The 19,431-nt window shown below is 36.9% G+C and overlaps 2 protein-coding genes across 3 annotated transcripts in view; both read left to right on the top strand.

The window, feature by feature from the left end:
* LOC148681932 (uncharacterized) overlaps positions 1–19,431 on the top strand; it is a 398,953-nt gene that overhangs the window by 305,606 nt on the left and 73,916 nt on the right. The gene's annotated exons all lie outside the window — the stretch shown is intronic.
* LOC148681934 (uncharacterized) lies at positions 2,805–19,413 on the top strand. Of its 2 annotated transcripts, XM_088650383.1 has the most exons (4): positions 2,805–2,855; positions 6,726–6,875; positions 13,312–13,495; positions 15,374–18,879. In XM_088650383.1, the coding sequence occupies exon 4, from the start codon at positions 15,538–15,540 to the stop codon at positions 16,669–16,671; it is 1,134 nt and encodes a 377-aa protein (XP_088506509.1). In that variant the 5' UTR covers positions 2,805–2,855; positions 6,726–6,875; positions 13,312–13,495; positions 15,374–15,537; the 3' UTR covers positions 16,672–18,879. The 2 variants fall into 2 exon arrangements, with proteins under 2 accessions (XP_088506509.1, XP_088506508.1); XM_088650382.1 differs by lacking the exon at positions 13,312–13,495 and having other exon boundaries at positions 15,374–19,413.

The following is a 19,431-nucleotide window of genomic DNA, read 5'->3' as shown; positions in this document are numbered from 1 at the left end:
AAGATAAAAGTTTCTATTATAGATGACAGCTTTTGTGAAATGATGGAATCTGACATTGTTATCTCTGAACTTGATGTTGCTATTTCTCAAATGTTCAATGGAAAATCCCCAGCTACAGATGAAATCACAGTTGAGTTTTATAAACATTTTTGGCCAGAGATGAGATTTTTAGTTTTTGAAGCACTTAAGGAATGTATAGAGAAAGAGAACTATCTACTTCTATGAAGCAGGGTTTAATCATTTAGTTCCAAAGCCAAGCAAAGACCAATTATTTTTAGACAATTGGACACCCATAACTCTTTTGTCCAATGATTTTTGCTTTCTCATGTATTTGCCAATAGACTCAAAAAAGGTATAGGCGAGATAATAAATGAAACACAATCAGCTTTCATTAAAGGGAGAAGTATTTACAATCATATCAGACTGATACTTGATGTGCTCGATTATAGGTATTAAATCCTCAGACAAGTTTATTTCTATTTCTAGACTTTTTCAAGTCATTTGATACCCTTGAGCATCCTTTTTTGTCTTTAGAAAATCTTTAGAAAAACTTCTGGGTTTAGTCCGAGCTTTTGTAGGGTAATTACCATGTTCTATACTGATATATTCAGTAGTAAATCCCTGAATTCAGGATCATCTCCTGGAGTTTACATCAAAAGAGGAATCCATCAAGGATGTCCCATCTCACCTTTTCTTTTTGATATAGCTGTTGAACTTATGTCATTATATTTAAAAAATTCAGAGTACACTTTAGGTATTGATATACCTGGTAGGACTTTTAGTTTAAGTCAGTTTGCTGATGACACTCTATTAATTCTTTAAAAAAGGGATGTGCTCCCTTTAGCTCTTGTCAAAATTTCTGTTTCCTAAAGCTTCTGAATTCACCTTAAACCTAAGAAAATGTGGAATATTAACTATTCAGAATTGTACTTTAAGAGAATTAGAGGGTATTCTAGTAAAAGAAGAAGTTAAATATTTGGGAGTTACCATCACCAAAAATTCTGTTAATAGAATTTAATATTAAAATGGAAGGGATGAAAAAATCCCTAAATCATTGGCTAGCTAGAGACCTTTCCATATTGGGTTCAATTCTTTTGACTGGGATTATCTAAAATTATATATTTAACTTATCCCTTATATACTCCTCCCAAAATAGTTAAATTTATTAACTCAATATTATTTAAATTTATTTGGAAAAATAAAACACATTATTTACGTAAGAATCATATGATCAAAAGTATGAATATGGAGGTTTAAAAGCAATCGATTTTTAATGTCTTCATGGCACTTTTAGAGTTAATTGATTGAAAGAGTGTTTAGCAAAGCCTTATTCAATATGGTATCATATCCCAAATAATTTGTTTAAAAAAAATGGTGGCCTTGAATTTGTATTAAGATATGATTATGATTGTTCAAAACTTCCTTTGAAGCTGTCTAATTTTCATTAGCAAGAACTACTTTTTTGGAAAATGATATTTACCCATAATTTTCCCCTCATAAATCCACTCTTTGAAATAAAAGGGCTGTTATTATTAACAGGAAATCATTGTTTAGAGGTGACTGGTACAATAAAGGCATTATATTTATTAATGATTTGTTAGATGTAAATGGACTGCTACTATCTCATAACGAATTTTTAAATAAATATAGAGTTAAAATCACAGATAAAGGTTATACTGAAATTTGCGAGGCTATACCTATTGCTTTGTTTAGGTTAATTCAAAGTAATTGTTTTGATCTCCTATGTATACTTGTAACTTTTCTTCCATTTTTAAAAATATCAAATGTTGACATTTTCGATGGTAAATGTAACATCAAGCTTATTTACAAACAATTTAAATGCTTATCATTGGTGATTTTAAGTGTCATCATCTAGGAGTTGTTAAACCCTTAGTAGAGGACAAAGCTTTTACCTTTTCTCTTAAATATCCTGTAGCACCTGAGGTTAAGGAAACTCATTACATAATTGTATTCAGGATATATCCTGTGAATTAGTTTATTCAAAAAAGATTTAACTTTGATGTTGACAAGTGTAGATCTGCTCCAGAAACACTCGATCACTTTTTTTTTCTTGTGAATTTACTTTTTAATTCTGGTTTGACATCCATCCTTGGCTTTCATTAAAGATGATTTCAGTCCCCCCTATTGTTCTAGAAGATATTTTATTTTACAAAGCTGATTTACATTTTTCTTTCTCTGATGTTGTGAACTTTATTTTACTAATGGGTAAACGTCATATTCATTGCTGTGAGTGGAAAAAGTGCAGACCCTCTTTTAGATGTTTTCTTTCTGAGGTAGAGAAAGTGGCTCAAAGCATCAAATACTTCAGAAATCAAAGTAAAATAGCTGAATCTCTCTTTACTTAATTTTTAAAACATTTATTTTCATAATGTTTTGTTTGTCCTTTGATGTAGATCTTTTGTACTGCTCCTTGCTCCTTGTTGCAGTTGTAACAATTTTAATATATTTTAATGGTAAATATGCCTTGCGATGTTGATTGTTCTGTTTTGTGATGTAAACTTTTTGCAAAAATAAAAACGAAAAAAAAAAACACTTTGGATGGAAAAAAAAACACAGTGGATGAAACAAGTTTTTCAAAATTGTGTAAAAATGTTTGGATTAAAAGTTTTGATCAACTTCAAATACTGAATGTCTGTGTATTTGAGAGAGAGAGAGAGAGAGAGAGAGAGAGAGCAGATATGTTGTGTGAGATGTGAAAAGGAGTGTGAAATTTATGATGTCCTGACTGCAACAGTAAGTGGCAAAAAAGCTGAACAAAAAAGACTTTTATTTTGGCGTGTTGTGTGACGTCATAAGGCTGCGCCGCTTCCGCGCTGCGGTTCAACTGGAGGAAGGTTTGTTTCACAACTTTACACAAATATAAACCGATTGATTAAAGTTTTAGGTTTTTCTTTCGATATCATATACCTGCGGTTGACTATTATTTTAATCCTTTATTCAACGAAGTACTATTTTAATTACAGAAATCGAGGGCAATTGTTTGAACAACATAAATGTGTGTAACGTTAAGTGTTTTAATGAAGGTTTTATTTATTTACTAGCATAATGTCATTCCAAAAAAAGTATACATTATATATATATATATATATATATATATATATATATATATATATATATATATATATATACATATATATATATATATATATATATATATATATATATATATATATATATATATATGAGCAATTCCATGAAAATGTCAACCTTATCATGAAAAAATAAACTTTTGACCAAAATAACAAAACCTATTTCAATTTGCTTATTAAGGTCTATATTTTATTTTTATGATGTGCTCTTGTTGAATTTTTAAGGAAATTGTTTTGTTTATCCATGAAATATGAGAATTGTGCCAATGCTAATTTTCATTATCATCCAACCACTTTTCGTGCTTTTAAAAAAGGGGTTAAAGACTCACCTTTTCCATGCTTTATGTTAACAGTAATCATTCTGCAGAAGGATTGGAGTCTGTAGTATAAATAATTATCCTTACTTTTTCATAACATTATTGCCCTTTTGATTTATGAGCTACATATTTACGACATCACGCAGCTTCGGTCACGTGTCACGTCCGTAACGATTTAATGAAAAAGTTTATATTGTGGAATAAATATTATAACAAATAAAATGAAACTTTGTATACAAAGCCAAAATATGTTTATACTAATTATGATCGCCAACTCATCTCAGGTCTTTGCTCTAAACAACCACAATTTTGCGTTACGGACGTGACCATTTTTGAACTCCTTATTAATATAAGCCAATGACTAGCGCATATTTGTTCATTATGATGCTGCATTACAATTACTGACTTACATTACATAACATCCATATGTTATATCAAGAACTGAACATTTCATTTAACTATAAACCACTTTAGTAACATTTCAGAAATAAATGTTTAATAAGAAAACAACATTTTACATATTGCCATAATTGGCCATAATGACTTAACCTATTTCCTCCGTCTTTGCGGTTCATGTGCGCACGCACTGCCTATAGTGAAAGATAATGACAATGAACCATGTAAGGCTTTGAACCTATACATTTTGTAAAGTATAGGCTAAGCATATAACAATTTTGTTATTTACATGTGATACTGCATTAATTTGCATACATGTTTTATAAGCTGTAAAATGAAAGCATCAGTTTGGTGCGAAGTTATAAAATATTTGTCTTTGTTTGATTTGTAGATTAGGCTATTTAAAATGTATATAAGAACTATTAATAACTGTTATTTTCCAAATGGAAAAAAGGGTGGTTTGTTGATTGTAGTCTGCACTAAATCATGAATATGCCTAGTTGAGTTTATGACGCGGCTCCAGGCAGCACAGACGACCAGGATCAGCGCTGGTTCGTCAACTCCTGTGTCAAACTGTGGCCAGAATATCCTTCTTTCATTTTGCTTTTTTGGCAAAAAACATCTGTAAGCACGTGTGTTTGCACGTGTTACTGTCATGCGAGTTAACAAATATGTGTTGCTCATAAAAGCCGATCACAACGAACGCGCTTCGTCATTCCAGAGACGTGAGGCGCTCCGCAATGCATTTTATGTTGACATGAAGAAAAGGAGCACGGTGCTCTTTTGAATGTCACTATAGATAACAACTGAATCAGCTGGTCTATTGTGCGCGAGTGTAGCTGTCAATGTTTACATAATTAAATTTTTTAAATAACATTATGAAATTCAAGATTTGTAAAGTCATACAACTTTGGATGACTTAAAACAGCGACCACAAGTCTCTCCGTCATTAAAAAGTTCGCCGTAGTCATCTTGACACTGCTGTCACCTCCAAGGAAACCCCGCCTCTGCTTTCGTTTGATTGAAGAATGAAAGACGCCACTGAGGTAACATGCTTTTCTTCTGGAGCGCACAAAGCGCGCAATGACAAAACGCGAGGTGCGCAAGGCGCATAATCAATAACCTCCATGCATTTGGTCTTTTCCCACTGCTCAAAATGCGCACGCCGCGGGTCAGGCCACAGCGGAGTTTTCATTTCATGCAGAGCATAAATATGTTTTTTATTTCATTAATTAAATAACTATTTATAAAGATAAATTATCAAAGCGACACAATTCATTTTCCAAGCCCTTTATCCAAAATCTAAGCACTTTCAAAGCTTGAAAATTGGCTATAGCCTACATTAAAATTGAAACATTTTCAAAGATTTCCAGCACCCGGCAAATGCGCTTGAGTGCTTATTAAAATTATTTTAATAAGAATAAGAATAAAATAAGAATAAAATCTTGATATTGATCTAAGCTTTAACTATGAGTATTAAATTTGTTAGAAAATCGATAGGACCTGCAGCTGTAAATATTTAATTCAATATTTTACACAATCGGTTATGAACTATAGCCTAAAAATATAAACATTATAGTCATCCATCGTACATGCCTACAACCAATGACTATTTTTCTATGCTTGTTTAACATAGCCTACACAAAACCTTTCTTAAGTTTTAAAGTTTTCTCTCTCACCCTGCTGGTGCGTATGAACTTTTTGCAACCTGTCCTGAAGTGACTGCCGACGAGAAAAAGAAAGCAAGCGCGAGTGGAGAAATTAAATTATTTATTCCATCAACTAACACATTAACTAGAAAAAACTAAAATAAACTTTGTCAAATATAATATTGCCATATCTGTGACAAAACTAGATTTTAAATATTCTCCACGTAGACACAGTCTTGCGCAACAGTCGGGCAATGATTTAATTCAAGTTTGTCTGGAAACACTAACTTTAGGAGCCTGCTAAACATAGGCCCATTATAGCTGATTATGTTTATTATCAATTCTATATTATTCAGAGTATAAAAGCACCATGTTAGCATGCAACATTGTTACCGAATTGAGTTTTGAACATTCGAACGTGCGTTAACCTTTAACAACACACATGCCATAATACGAATTAAATATAACAAGGTGATATCTATTTAAGTTTGATTAATTGTGCAACATTACCATTCAGATGTCTCAGAGGTTAAAGTTTATTGGTTTACACACCCAACAGATATCCACAAATAGGTCTTTGGTCAAGTTTGAAAGCATTTAGCCTATCTGATTTTCATAATGTGTCAACTGTCAATTTCAGAGCAGTCACGTCCGTAACGAAGACAAGTCACGTCCGTAACGATAGTTTTTCCTCATTAATGCAAAAATGAAAAACTAAATAAAATTAATTATATATGTCCCATGCAGAGCCAACCCTTATCCTTTTGACTGTTATATATTTTTTTGGCTTCTGCATTTTCATTCACAGAATTTTCACAAAGTATGTCAACTCACAAAACTCATGTCTTTTTTTTGTCACGTCCGTAACGCATTCATTTTGCCGTCATTTTAAATATAAAACACCTGCATAGACTGATATTTTTTTGATGCCTGAACTCCATGGTTAAGGGGTAAGAAAAATATAAACATATATTTCAATATACTGTTAACACATACCTTCTCTGAGAATATACGTTTCATTTTTTTACTGCAAATGTCACGTCCATAACGCTGGAATCAGCCATATATATATATATATATATATAAGAAATGGAGAACTAGTTTTTATTAGGTCATTTGTTTGTGGCAATTGTTTCTTGCTCAGACTTACCTGATTTATTTTTGTTAATCACTCTCATATAAAGAAACTGTTGAAGCAAGTGTTGAAGAGAAGTTATTTTGCTTCTGTTCATTGTTTTGTTAATTTTAAACAGGATAAAGTGTCCAGAAACAGAGAAAAACTCCTGCTGAAGCGACTGATCTCCACACTGTTATAAAGATGGCGTTTATTAAAGAGGAGAGTGAAGATGTGAAGATTGAAGAAACATTCACAGTCAAACAGGAAGATCTGCAGGAACAAACAAGTTAGTTTTCATTCAGATATATTTTAATAATAATAATACTAAATTAAATCCATGTTGCAGCCCTGAGTGTGCTGCCTAGTTCTCCTAAATGCACATAAGCACTCATTGAAAGATAGGAACGAGTTTCTTTTGTTGCTTGTTCTCGTGTCTTTTGTCATTATTTTAAGTATTATTAGTCTTCCATTTTCTCTACCTTCTTAAGGTTATTGCTTTTCTTGTTCTCCTACTGTGTGTAAAGCACCCTTGAGCACTGGCGCTATATAAAATAAATAATAACAATAAATTAAAAAAAAGTTCACCTGAGCTGACAATATTTGACCTACAGTATTCTCATAGAAGATATCTGCTATTACAGTGATAGTGTTGGCTTGGTACTTTCCATTTGCATATGTCGGGTAGATCACAATTCCCTTTTTTTCATCAACTTCTTTATGAGTTTAAACTTGTTTCTAGTAGGTGTTACTAGTTCTCACAGATAGTATCAGAGTTAGAATTAAACCTTTATTATAATAACTAATTATCAGGGCTATTGTGTTTAAACAGAGTTTCCGCGGAGTCTTAAAATGTCTTAAATTCCAAAATCTAAAATTTGCCCCTAAAAAGTCTTAAATTTACTGAAATATTGTGTTGTAGGTCTTAAATCTTTTTTAAACAAGTCTTAATTTTCCTGTGTTCATGTTTTGTTACCCAATTTGGTCAAAACCCATACAATCACCAACAATCCATCTCAATAAAACTTTCAACTTTTATTTAAAAAGGTCATTTTAACTCTATTTATCATAATGGTAAAGACTGCTGAGGATATCCACCTGGACAGATTGTTTTGAATGGATTTAGTTCAATATAGTTTTTAAAACTTTTAAAACATTTGTTAATTTGTTTTTTTTATTTTAAAGAAAGTTTATTTTGGAAAAAAAGTGTGTGGATCCAAGTCGAGCTCTCGTGTTTTTACACAATATTTAAGATCTTTGGCTAAGAAATATCTTAAATATTTTTATATCATTAATATTATTAAATATTATATATAAAATATTTATTGGTAGGACATATACAAATCTTTTTTCATCAGGGCCATCTGAAAAATTCCTTAGTCTAAAATTTCATTCATAATAGTCTTAAAATGTCTTTAAAAGTCTTAAATTTAACTTGGTGACATCTGTAGAAACCCTGATTTAAAGTATGTCAGAAAACGTGGATGACTCTAATTTTAAGTATGCTGAATGAAAATGGACACTAAAATAATTAATTATTATAAAACATTGTACAGTATTCTAAACTATATGATGTTGTTGTGGGACGATGTGAGACAAAACAAATTATAGTGGAACAATAACGTTTAGCATTGCACTGACTACAACTGGCCAACAAACTAGTCTAAAAAAGACTTCTGCTGCTTAAGAAATGGATTACAGCATGCTGATGATATGCAAACCTTTGAGTGTGAAGTTCATCAATATTGACCATATTCTTCACGTACCAGCAGGCGCCGCCATTAAAATCTTTTTGCTTTTTAAAGAATAAATTTTTAGATCCTTAAAACAGTGTAATGCTGCTTGTCTTGATCTTGTGGGGGAAACCGGAGCACGCAGAGAAAACCCACCCCAGCTCGGGGAGAACATGCAAACTCCATTGCTGTAAGGTTTGGAGCTTATGCTGCGATTCTAAACAAATAGTCGGAAACAGAAAGCAGTTGAAGGATGGCGTGTTTAAATTCATTATTTATCTGACTCCATCAAAGTTGTTATTATCATTGATAAAGAGAAAAAATCTCAAAGCTTAAAGCAGGTAAAGTTGTTTATTAAGTTACATGTTTTAATATACAGACAGTAGAATGAAACAAACTAACATACTATATAAAGAAATTAGCTGTAACGTGCACTGCTGAGCAACAAAGACAGTGAAACTCCCTTTGTTAGCAAATAAGGCTACGCAGCCTTGTGCGGGAAATGCAGAGTAAAAGCCATTCTCCCAGATCAACACTTACCGTTCCTTATTATACCCTGAGCAAAGCATTGTCAAACAAGAGTGAAAATCAACCCCCCTAAACGAACTGAACATGAGAGGAGATAAAGTGGGTGAGAAGAACATTAACATACTCTCCTCAGGCCATGACTAGTATGAATAGTAAATATATTGAAATACAAGCAATCAATGTCTCTATTGATTTTAGCACTACAATGCTTAAGTCATAAACTGTCAAATGACACCAAACATGATAAAGCTATTTGAAGGAAGATCACAAGCAGAAGAATTGTGTATGGTGAAAAGCACATGGTCACTGTAAGCAAATGGCAGAGATGTGTATTGGAGCTGTGATCAACTCTACCAAGCCAGTAGGACCCATCCCATGCTTGGAATGTCTCAGTAGTCCTTGATTAGCATTAAAGGAATATATAATTGAAGAATATATAATATTTTCTCATCTTACATAGCTATTGCCTACATTTCAGTTAGACAAAGAACAAAGTCACGTACGAGAAAGGCTTGTTCTTCTTTAATTAATAACTAGCTTAAATTCACAGACCTTCGACAGAGACATGTAAGTAGATTGTAAGTAGATTAATTGGATTATTACTCTTCTAAAAACTGTTTTAGTACTTCTTACATTCTTATTATTCAACTATTTTAATTGATTTTTCCAAAGTCTTCAAATTTTCCACAACACACATATTGAACAACAAATTAACATGGTACATAGCTACAGACATACACCCCATAAAGAAAAAGGGTGAAAGATAAAAATAAAAATAAATTAATTAATAAAAATAGATCAAATAAATTAGGAAACTAGGGATAAACTTTCACCAAGGATATAATAACCTCTGAGCGTTCCATGTAGGAGAGGAAAGGCTGCCAAACCTCTAAAACTTTTTTGTAGAGTATCGGATGATGTACTTAAGGTGCTCGAGTTTAGGATGTGATAACAATTCTAATATCCAATGTTTGTGGGATGGTGGGTTTGTTTTTTCCATCTTAGGAGAATCAGACGTCTGGCCAATAAAAAAGAAAAGGCAATGATCTCTATTACATATAGATGAAAATGATCTAAAAATATTGGCCCAAAATTTATGTAATCTAGGGCATCGCCAGAACATCAGATCTGCTGGCTTCAAACCACATCTGGGGCAAGATGAATCTGACCCTGGATACATTTTTGCCAGCTTGCTCCTAGATAGGTGAAGCCTAAGAAGCACCTTAAACTGAAAAAGACCATGTCTACTACATACAGGGGATGAGTGTACCAGTACTATGGCATATTGCCAGGCTGTATCTGATATTTCTAGTCCCAGTCCGTCTTCCCATTTTAGCTTTATACAATTTAGGCAAGGGGAGGCAGTTCTTTAGACCACTTCATATAACATGGACATCATACCCCTTTGATAGGAGTCCATATTTACCAATTTATCTATCCAGCATGCTTATGGTTGGTTCAGTGAAGGAGAGAAGTGTTTTTTTTACGAAACTATGGACTTGAAAGTACCTAAAAAATTGTCTCCAAAACAAGAGCTTCATCAAATACCTTGCACAACAGTGGTGTTAGCTTGGCAGTAAACTTCTTATAAAACTCGGCCCGAAGCCATCAGAGCCTGGTGCTTTTCCGGTTTTCAATTTTTTAATTGCATTTTCAATTTCAGAAGGTGTTATATTTCATTCTAATGCCAACTGATCTGAATCACAAAGGTATGGCAATTCTAAATAATTGAAAAAGCTCTCAATACGTCCAATTTCGTTTACCTCAGAGCTGCAAAGGGTTTTATAAAAGTGTTTAAATTGATCATTAATACCCTGTTAATCAGTAATAATACTGCCCTCACCCTTACTAACTGCTGCTATAAAAGCAGCTGCTGAGGATTGTTTCAGTTTGTAACACAGTAACATGGCAGCTCGTTCACCATGTTCATAATGAATCTAGCGTGATCTTATGTGGACATTTTCACTTGTCAGGGAGTCATATTCCGCTTGCAGAAGGAGTCTTTTCTAATGGAGCTCTTCGGAAGGTGATGTTGAGTGTAGCTGATCAATTGTATTATTTAAATTCATAATCTCTGTAAGCCGTTTTGACATTCTTTTATTTGCGCTAGCTTGATATTAAATGATCTGTCCTTTTATAAATGCTTTCAGAGTATACCATAGGATGCTCAAACTTATCTTATATATTTTACAAAATCGTCATCTGCCAAGAGTCTTGAGTTAAACCGCCATGTATGTTGGAGGATTCCATTGCCTGAAAACATAGCTTTAGAGAGACTGGACAATGTTCCGAAATAACAATACTACCATACTCTACTGCTGACATTAATGCCCCATTCACACGGGGCTTCAGCGTCAACGCTTGACAGAAAGCGTGTCTGAAGTTGGGGCTGACGTGATCGTCATAGCAGCGTTAGCCAATGAATTTACACAGCAATTGGCCACAGTCTGAGCTGGTGTATTTGCATACAGCGATCTGTTGGCTGATGCTTCCATCGCCGCTTGAAAAGTTTATCAAGTCCCAACTTTTGCAGCGAACAATGCTTCTGAAGCAGCGTCGACGAATCCACAATGCAGTTCGGCAACGCCTGACGTCACACATTCAAAGTGAACGGGAAGCGTTGACGCTGATGCCCCTTGTGAATGGGGTGTAAGGGACGTAACTGCTTGTCCAGGAGAAAATGGTCAATCCTGGAATAGGTTTGATGCACGGGTGAATTAAATTCAGGAGGTTCGCCTCCTAAAATTAAATTGTGTGTGTCAAGACTAGGCAAAATTGAAAATAAATCAATGAAAATGTGTACATTGTCCTAATTAGGAGCATACACATAGGCCAGGACCACAGACATGTTAAAAGTTTGGATTATTATGTTTCTGCCATTTTTATCCAGCACATTTGACTCAATGACAAACTGTACATTCTTATGTATGAGTACAGCAACGACCCTACTTTTGCTATTGAAGTTTGAATAATATATTTGTGTATAGCCTCCTCTAAGTTTAGAATAGTCATTTTTCAACAGATGTGTCTCCTGTAAATATACAATATCGGATTTGAACTGTTTTTAACTGATTTTAATTGTTTCGTTTTATTGGGTGATTTAGCCTCCGCACATTCCAACTGGTAAAGTTTGTCTTTACTCCACCCATTTTATGGGCTGTTGAAAACATTTATCAGAAGCATCCGAAGCACCCGAAAGGTATCTGTGGGTTTTGTATGTAGGGGTATATATAAATGTTGCTATAATAAAGGCCAAAGAAGAAAAAATGGCCATGAATATCAAATCACTTTTATTGTTACATCATCAGCAGCACGTGTGCTATGATGAGTGAAAAGCTTAGGTGCTGGCTCTAGACAGTACAAAATACAGACAGTGCAAATATAATTTGGCAGCATTATAATTGTTGACAGCGATATGTATAATGAATATGTGTACCCATAGTTGTAGGCAGTATTGTTTTAGGTATGTATTGGTTAAAGTGCAGTGCATGCTACATATGCATGGTGTGCAGTGAGGGGTATTAAGTGTTCATCAGCCTGATAGTCTGAGGGAAGAAGCTTTCCTTTAGTCGGCTGGTGCGCGACCGGATGCTGCAGAACTATTTGCCTAAGGGTAGCAGAGAGAAAAGTCTATGGCTTGGGTGGCTAGAATCGCTTATAATTCACTTGGCTTTCCTCATGCACCGCCTGGTGTAGATGTCGTGGTGGGAGGGAAGCTCACCTCCTACTACGCGACCAGCAGTTCACACAATCCTATGTAGGCCTTTGCGATTGCTGCTGGTGCTATTTCCATACCAGGTGGTGATACAGCCACACAGGATGCTCTCCACAGTGCAGGTGTAGAACGAGCGGAGGATGTGAGGGCTTATTCCAAACCTCCTGAGACGCCTGAGGAAGAAGAGGCGTTGTTGTGCCTTCCCTAGCACTGCGTCTGTGTGAGCAGTCCATGTCAAATCCTTAGCAATGTGTACTCCAAGAAACTTGAAAGCGCTGACTCTCTCCACTGGTGTCCCGTTGATATTGATGGGGGTGTGTTCTCTCTTCTCCCAGCTCCTTGGTTTTGCTGATGTTGAGTGAGGGGTGGTTTTCCTCACACCACTGCGTCAGAGTGTAAACCTCCTCTCTGTAGGCCATCTCATCATTATCTGTGATTAGGCCCACCACTGTCATCAGCAAATTTAACGATGACGTTGGAGCTGTGTTTGGCTGTACAGTCGCGTGTGTACAGGGAGTACAGGAGTGGACTGAGAACACAGCTCTGTGGATCATCAGTGTGGATCAGGTCATGTTGTTCATTCTGACCACCTGGCGTCTTCTTGACAGGAAGTCCAGGATCTAGATGCACATAGAGCTGTGTAGACCCAGAGCTTGGAGCTTCACCACTAGTTTGGCAGGCACTATAGTGTTGAATACTGAGCTGTAGTCCACAAACAGCATTCTCACATATGTGTTTTTGTTTTCCAGGTGAGACAGAGCAGTGTGCAAAGTGAAAGCAATTGCAACATCAGTGGAGCGATTATTCCTGTAAGCAAATTGCAGAGGGTCAGTGTGAGCAGGCAGTACAGAGCAGATGTGCTTTTTAAACATCTTCTCAAAGCACTTGCTGAAGATGGGTGTCAGAGCAACTGGACGCCAGTCATTTAAGCATGTAATTTTAGATTATGTCGGTATGGGCACAATAGTAGCTGTCTTAAAGCATGTGGGAACCACAGACCGAGAGAGCGAGAGGTTAACGATGTCCGTGAAAACCCCCGCTATCTGGTGTGCGCATGCTTTAAGTACACGTCCAAGGATGCCATCTGGGCCGTAGCTTTCCGGATGTTCCGGAAAGATCTCGTTACGTCTGCTACTGAAACAGAGTGTGCTGGCGGTTTTGGTATCGGCCGCGGGAGCGCACAGTGTGTAGGTGCTGTCCTGGGCTTTAAAGCAGGTGTAGAACAAGTTGAGCTTGTCCGGGAGAGATGCAGAAATGTTTACAGTGACGGGTTTGTTACTTTTAAAGTTTATGATGTAATTAAGTCCCTGCCACATACTCCTCCCCTCTACCTTGTACCTCTGTATTGATGTTTTGCTGCTTTGATAGTTTACCTGAGGTTGTAGTTTGCTTGTTTTTGTTCCTCAGCATTTCTGGATTTATAGGCGGAGGTTCACACTGATCGGGCTGTTCGAACTTTGCCATCAATCCATGGTTTTGGGTTGGGGTAGATACGAACAGTTTTTGTTGAGGCCATGTCTTCTATACACTTTCTGATGAAGCATGTAACGGGGTCTTGAGTAAACTTTAATGTCGTCATCAGAAGCTGCACGGAACATCTACCAGTCCACATGATCAAAACATTCTTGAAGTATGGAACTCGATTGGTCCGTCCAGCTTTGAAACGTCTTGAGGGTGGGTGGTTCCCGTTTCAGTTTCTGCCTGTAAGCAGGCAAGAGCAGAACAAAAGAGTCATCTGATTTGCTTAGCGGTGGGCGGGGGAGGGATTTGTTGGCTTCCCGGAACGGAGAATAGCAGTGGTCCAAAATTCGGTCACCATGCATGTTTGTGGTGATATGGTGATAGTATTTTGGAGTGATTTTCCTGAGATTGGCATTGTTAAAGTCCCCTGTAACAATAAATGCTGCCTCTGGGTGTGTGGTTTCCTGCTCGCTTATGCTCCCATTCAGTTCCCTAAGCGCCTGCTCTGTGTTGGCTTGAGGGTGGATGCAAACATCTGTAATTATAACAGCTGTGACCTCTCTTGGTGGCCAGTGTGGTTGGCACCGAAGCATAAGGTATTCCAGATCAAGAGAACAAAATGATCTAACTGGATGTATCTAACTGGACCCCCTCGTTCGAGTTGCAACATAAAAGAGCTTAGACAACAAAAAAAATATATATGCAACTTATTTAATATACACAACTAATAAAACAACAAATCAAGAAACAAACAAATGTCTAGGGGAAAATGAAGAAAATAACTAACTTTAACTACACATATAAATAATGCCAAACAAAACCATAAGGTTGCCAAAATAAAGAGATGGTCTTGATGCAAGGACGGCCAGTAGCCACACTATCCTACAGAAGCTAGCTCACTCTCGCATTTATATGCTTTGAACCAATTAGGGAGCAACCATGGCACCTTAACAGGATCTGCCACATCCAAACTGGAATACCAGGGTCGTCACACCATTTACACCTTTCAAATCTGTGTCTTATCAATGTGACCAAAATTACTTTTATGATCAGTTATGTAAGAAACTCTGAAAACTAGACTGACAGCGTTTCAATTTACAATGACTTCTATGTTAGGCGACTATGACACAATTTACATTGTAAAAGCAGTAGATAAATAAAGATGAATTTAATCTGCTTAAATGTGTACATGTTAATGACTGAACAAAATATGATCCGATATTATTTTACATTTAACATGCATCAAAATAAGTGTGTGTAGCCAATGTTTCCAGTGTCTTTTTACTTTTCAGCTTTTGATGAGAGATTTTTAGACTTAATGAAAACTAATCTTTTATTTATTTATTTCAGACCTAATTGAAGAGAATGAGAGGAAAGAGGAGGAACATCATGTCAAAATTGAGGAAAAAACTCATTTACAGACTGATGGTATTTTGAAAAGGAGAGACAAGAATTGTTTCACCTGCACTCAGTGTGGAAAGATTTTGGCAAGCAAAAGCAAACTTAAGATTCACATGATGATACACACTGGAGAGAAACCATTCACATGCACTCAATGTGGGAAGAGTTTCAACCAATCATCACAACTTAATGACCACATGATGATCCACACTAGAGAGAAACCATTTACTTGCACTCAGTGTGGGAAGAGTTTCAACCGCTCAGCACACCTTGATCAACACATGAGGATCCACACTGGAGAGAAACCATTTACTTGCACTCAGTGTGGGAAGAGTTTCAACCGCTCATCAAACCTTGATCAACACATAAGGATCCACACTGGAGAGAAACCAATAACGTGCACTCAGTGTGGGAAGAGTTTTCGCCAATCCTCATCCATTTATAAACACATGAGGATCCACACTGGAGAGAAACCATTCACATGCACTCAGTGTGGGAAGAGTTTCATCCAATCATCAAACTTTAATCTACACATGAGGATCCACACTGGAGAGAAACCATTTACGTGCACTCAGTGTGGGAAGAGTTTCCGCCAAGCATCATCACTTAATAAACACATGAGGACCCACACTGGAGAGAAACCATTTACTTGCACTCAGTGTGGGAAGAGTTTCAACAGCTCATCACACCTTAATCAACACATGAGGATCCACACTGGAGAGAAACCAATAACGTGCACTCAGTGTGGGAAGAGTTTTCGCCAATCATCATCCCTTTATAAACACATGAGGATCCACACTGGAGAGAAACCATTCACATGCACTCAGTGTGGGAAGAGTTTCCGCCAAGCATCATCACTTAATAAACACATGAGGATCCACACTGGAGAGAAACCATTCACATGCACTCAGTGTGGAAAAAGTTTTAACTGCTCATCATACCTTAAACAACACATGACGATCCACACTGGAGAGAAACCATTTACGTGCACTCAGTGTGGGAAGAGTTTCCGCCAAGCGTCATCACTTAATATACACATGAGGACCCACACTGGAGAGAAACCATTTACTTGCACTCAGTGTGGGAAGAGTTTCAACCGCTCATCACACCTTGATCAACACATGAGGATCCACACTGGAGAGAAACCATTCACATGCACTCAGTGTGGGAAGAGTTTCAGCCAATCATCAAACTTAAATCTACACATGAGGATCCACACTGGAGAGAAACCATTCACTTGCTCTTAATTAAATTCAATTCAGCTTTATTTGTATAGCGCTTTTACAATGTAGATTGTGTCAAAGCAGCTTTACATAAATGGTCATAATAAATTGGATCAGGGTAGTTCAGTTTTTAGTGTTTCAGTTCAGCTCAGTTCAGTGTGGTTTAAATCATTACTGAGAGTTCAAACACTGAAGAGCAAATCCATTGATGCATAGCTCTTCCGATCCTGAACCATGCAAGCCAGTGGCGACAGCGGAGAGGGAAAAAAAAAACTTTACTGATAGGAGTGAAGAAAAAAAACCTTGAGAGAAACCAGACTCAGTTGGGCACGACCATTTTCATTTCTCCGCTGGCCAAAAGTCTTGTGCAGAGCTGCAGTCTCAGCAGTGGAGGCTGGAAGCTGGCCTAAGTGAAGACTCGTCTGTCCCTGGAGCATCACTGGAATCAGTCTCATGCTCTCCACACCCCATGACCACCAGCGCAGCAGCAGCTCAGGAAACGGCCTGGTCCAGGGTATGGAAACCTTGGGATCATCTAGTTTTGAACTGAGAGAGTGTGTCTGAGCCTCGGATGTTATCAGGAAGGCTATTCCAGAGTTTAGGAGCCATAAATGAGAAGGCTCGACCTCCTTTACTCGACTTTGCTATTCTAGGTACTACCAGATGCCCGGAGTTTTGAGATCTTAAAGAGCGAGTTGGATTGTAGCGAGACAGAAGATAAACAGGAGCTAGATTATTTAGAGCTTTAAAGGTGAGAATTAATATTTTAAATTTAATACAAAACTTAACAGGCAGCCAGTGTAAGGAGGATAAAATTGGGGTCTGTGGTCACACCGGACTTTTCTCTCCATAGACTTCCATTCATACGCACGCAAATGTGTCAGACTGGAAACGTAAGTTTGTGCGTCAAGTTTCGCAATTCACTGCCTTGCAAAGTTCAAGCTTGGTGAACTTTGACCTTGGAAATTGCATCACTTGACTATGTAAGACCCACACTGGAGAGAAACCATTCACATGCACTCAGTGTGGGAAGAGATTCAACCGATCAGCAAACCTTAATAAACACATGAAAAACCACACTGATGTGAAAGAGTATATGCACTTTGAGTGTGAGAAGACTTATTACAGCTCCAAAATTGAAACTGCACCAGACAATTTACTCTGGAGAGACCGTACAAGTGTTTTTACAAGAGGTTTAATCAGTTAACACATCTGAAAACAACAGGATTCACACTGGAGAGAAACCGTACAGATCTGATCAGTGTCTACAGAGTTTTAATCATTCGGCGCAGCTTAAGAAACACATAGACAAAAAAGTTGCACACATGACATGAATGCAGCAAAACATTTTCTCTGTGCACTGGATGTTTCATGTCTGAATAATGTTTGAAAAGGCTGAGTGACAGTATACTGTTTTCCAACACTCCTACACTGCAGTAGGTCGGGTTGTAAATGTGTTGCGCTTCTCGCGTTTACCGTAAACACCGTGGTGGTGGCTGAGAGAAGAACTGTCATAAACATCTGGCCAACAGCTCCTCTGCAGCTTAAAATCTCTTTGCAAGTGATTGTACCAGTGCAGATAAATTTGTACTCTCTCCAGTGTATTCATGTAGCTAGTGTTGTTTTAAATGATGTTCACTGTCTGACTCCCTGAATGAGAGACATCACTGGGAAGACACCGCACATCAAACAAGGTGGAGCTCTAGGACGCTTAGTTTGCAGTATACCAGGGCCTCAAGTTTTAAAAGCCCATTCAATTGTCCTGTGTTGCAGCTTTTATTAGTGAAGTTCTTTACTTTTAGATTCTAGATTTTTTCTAGTTTACTGCATTTACTTTGAGTAGAATACAAACTTGATGATTATTTTATGATTTAGGCAGAGCGACAGGTATTAAGTTTTACAATATTTATACACTGTGATGACTCCAGATTGGAGTATGTGGTAAATCCTGATTGGATGCCTGCAATACTCATCAATGGGTATATAAAAGTTGTTGTGCTAGCTACCGCATGACGCTGTGGCTACACGGGAGTCCACATGTCAAGACCTGCCATCTCATTGGCTCTTCAACCTTATGGTTTTGTTTTGCATTAATTTTGTCATGTAGTTAAAGTGTTGTTGTGATTATATCCTAAGTTCTTTATCGTCATTATTATCCCTAAACATTTGTTGGTTGCTTTGATTGTTTGTTCTATGAGTTACTTTTATAATAAATAATTTGCATTCAGGCTATTTTGTTGGCACTCTTATGGTGCGACTCTAACAAGCGGGTCATAACACTTCGCAAAATGTGGCCGGTTGTATCCAAGATCTTGTTCTTTTCAGTCATGACCATAGGTGAGAGTAGGAACCTAGATTGAGCAGTAAATTACGAACATTGCCTTTCGTCTCAGATCCTTCACAACAGACAACCACATCAACTGCATTACTGCTGCCGCTGCACTGATCCATCTTTAAATCTCACATTCCATTCCTAATGGAAAACACTGATACTTGAACTCCATTTGGGGTAAAGACTCTCCTCCAAACTGGAGATGGCCACCTTTTTCCAGTCAAGCACAATGGTTTCTTAGAGGTGCTGTTTCTTTCCCTGCCATGTCACACTCAGCAGCAAACTGTCCCACTTACTGCATGTCCTATGAAGCCAAAAAGACAACGTTATCTGCAAATGGCAGAGACAGTCCTAGCCTGCACCTAAAATTCTGTCTGTAAAAATTACTGTATTTCTGAGATCAGCCTGAAAAATAGCACATTTACAAAATAAAATGAATAAATGGATGGATG

The sequence above is a fragment of the Danio rerio genome, chromosome 4 (genome assembly GCF_052040795.2).
Source record: "Danio rerio strain M-AB ecotype USA chromosome 4, GRCz13ab, whole genome shotgun sequence".
Taxonomy (NCBI): domain Eukaryota; kingdom Metazoa; phylum Chordata; class Actinopteri; order Cypriniformes; family Danionidae; genus Danio; species Danio rerio.
The sequence above is the reverse complement of the archived record's forward strand: the minus strand, read 5'-3'. Positions and strand labels throughout refer to the sequence as shown.

What these genes read in the sequence shown, in the direction of transcription:
- LOC148681934 (XM_088650382.1), top strand. Translation starts at nt 6,791, where the DNA reads ATGGCGTTTATTAAAGAGGAGAGTGAAGATGTGAAGATTGAAGAAACA. An exon ending in AGATCTGCAGGAACAAACAA is followed by an intron (nt 6,876 to 15,373) that starts GTTAGTTTTCAT and finishes TATTTATTTCAG; the next exon opens with ACCTAATTGAAGAGAATGAG.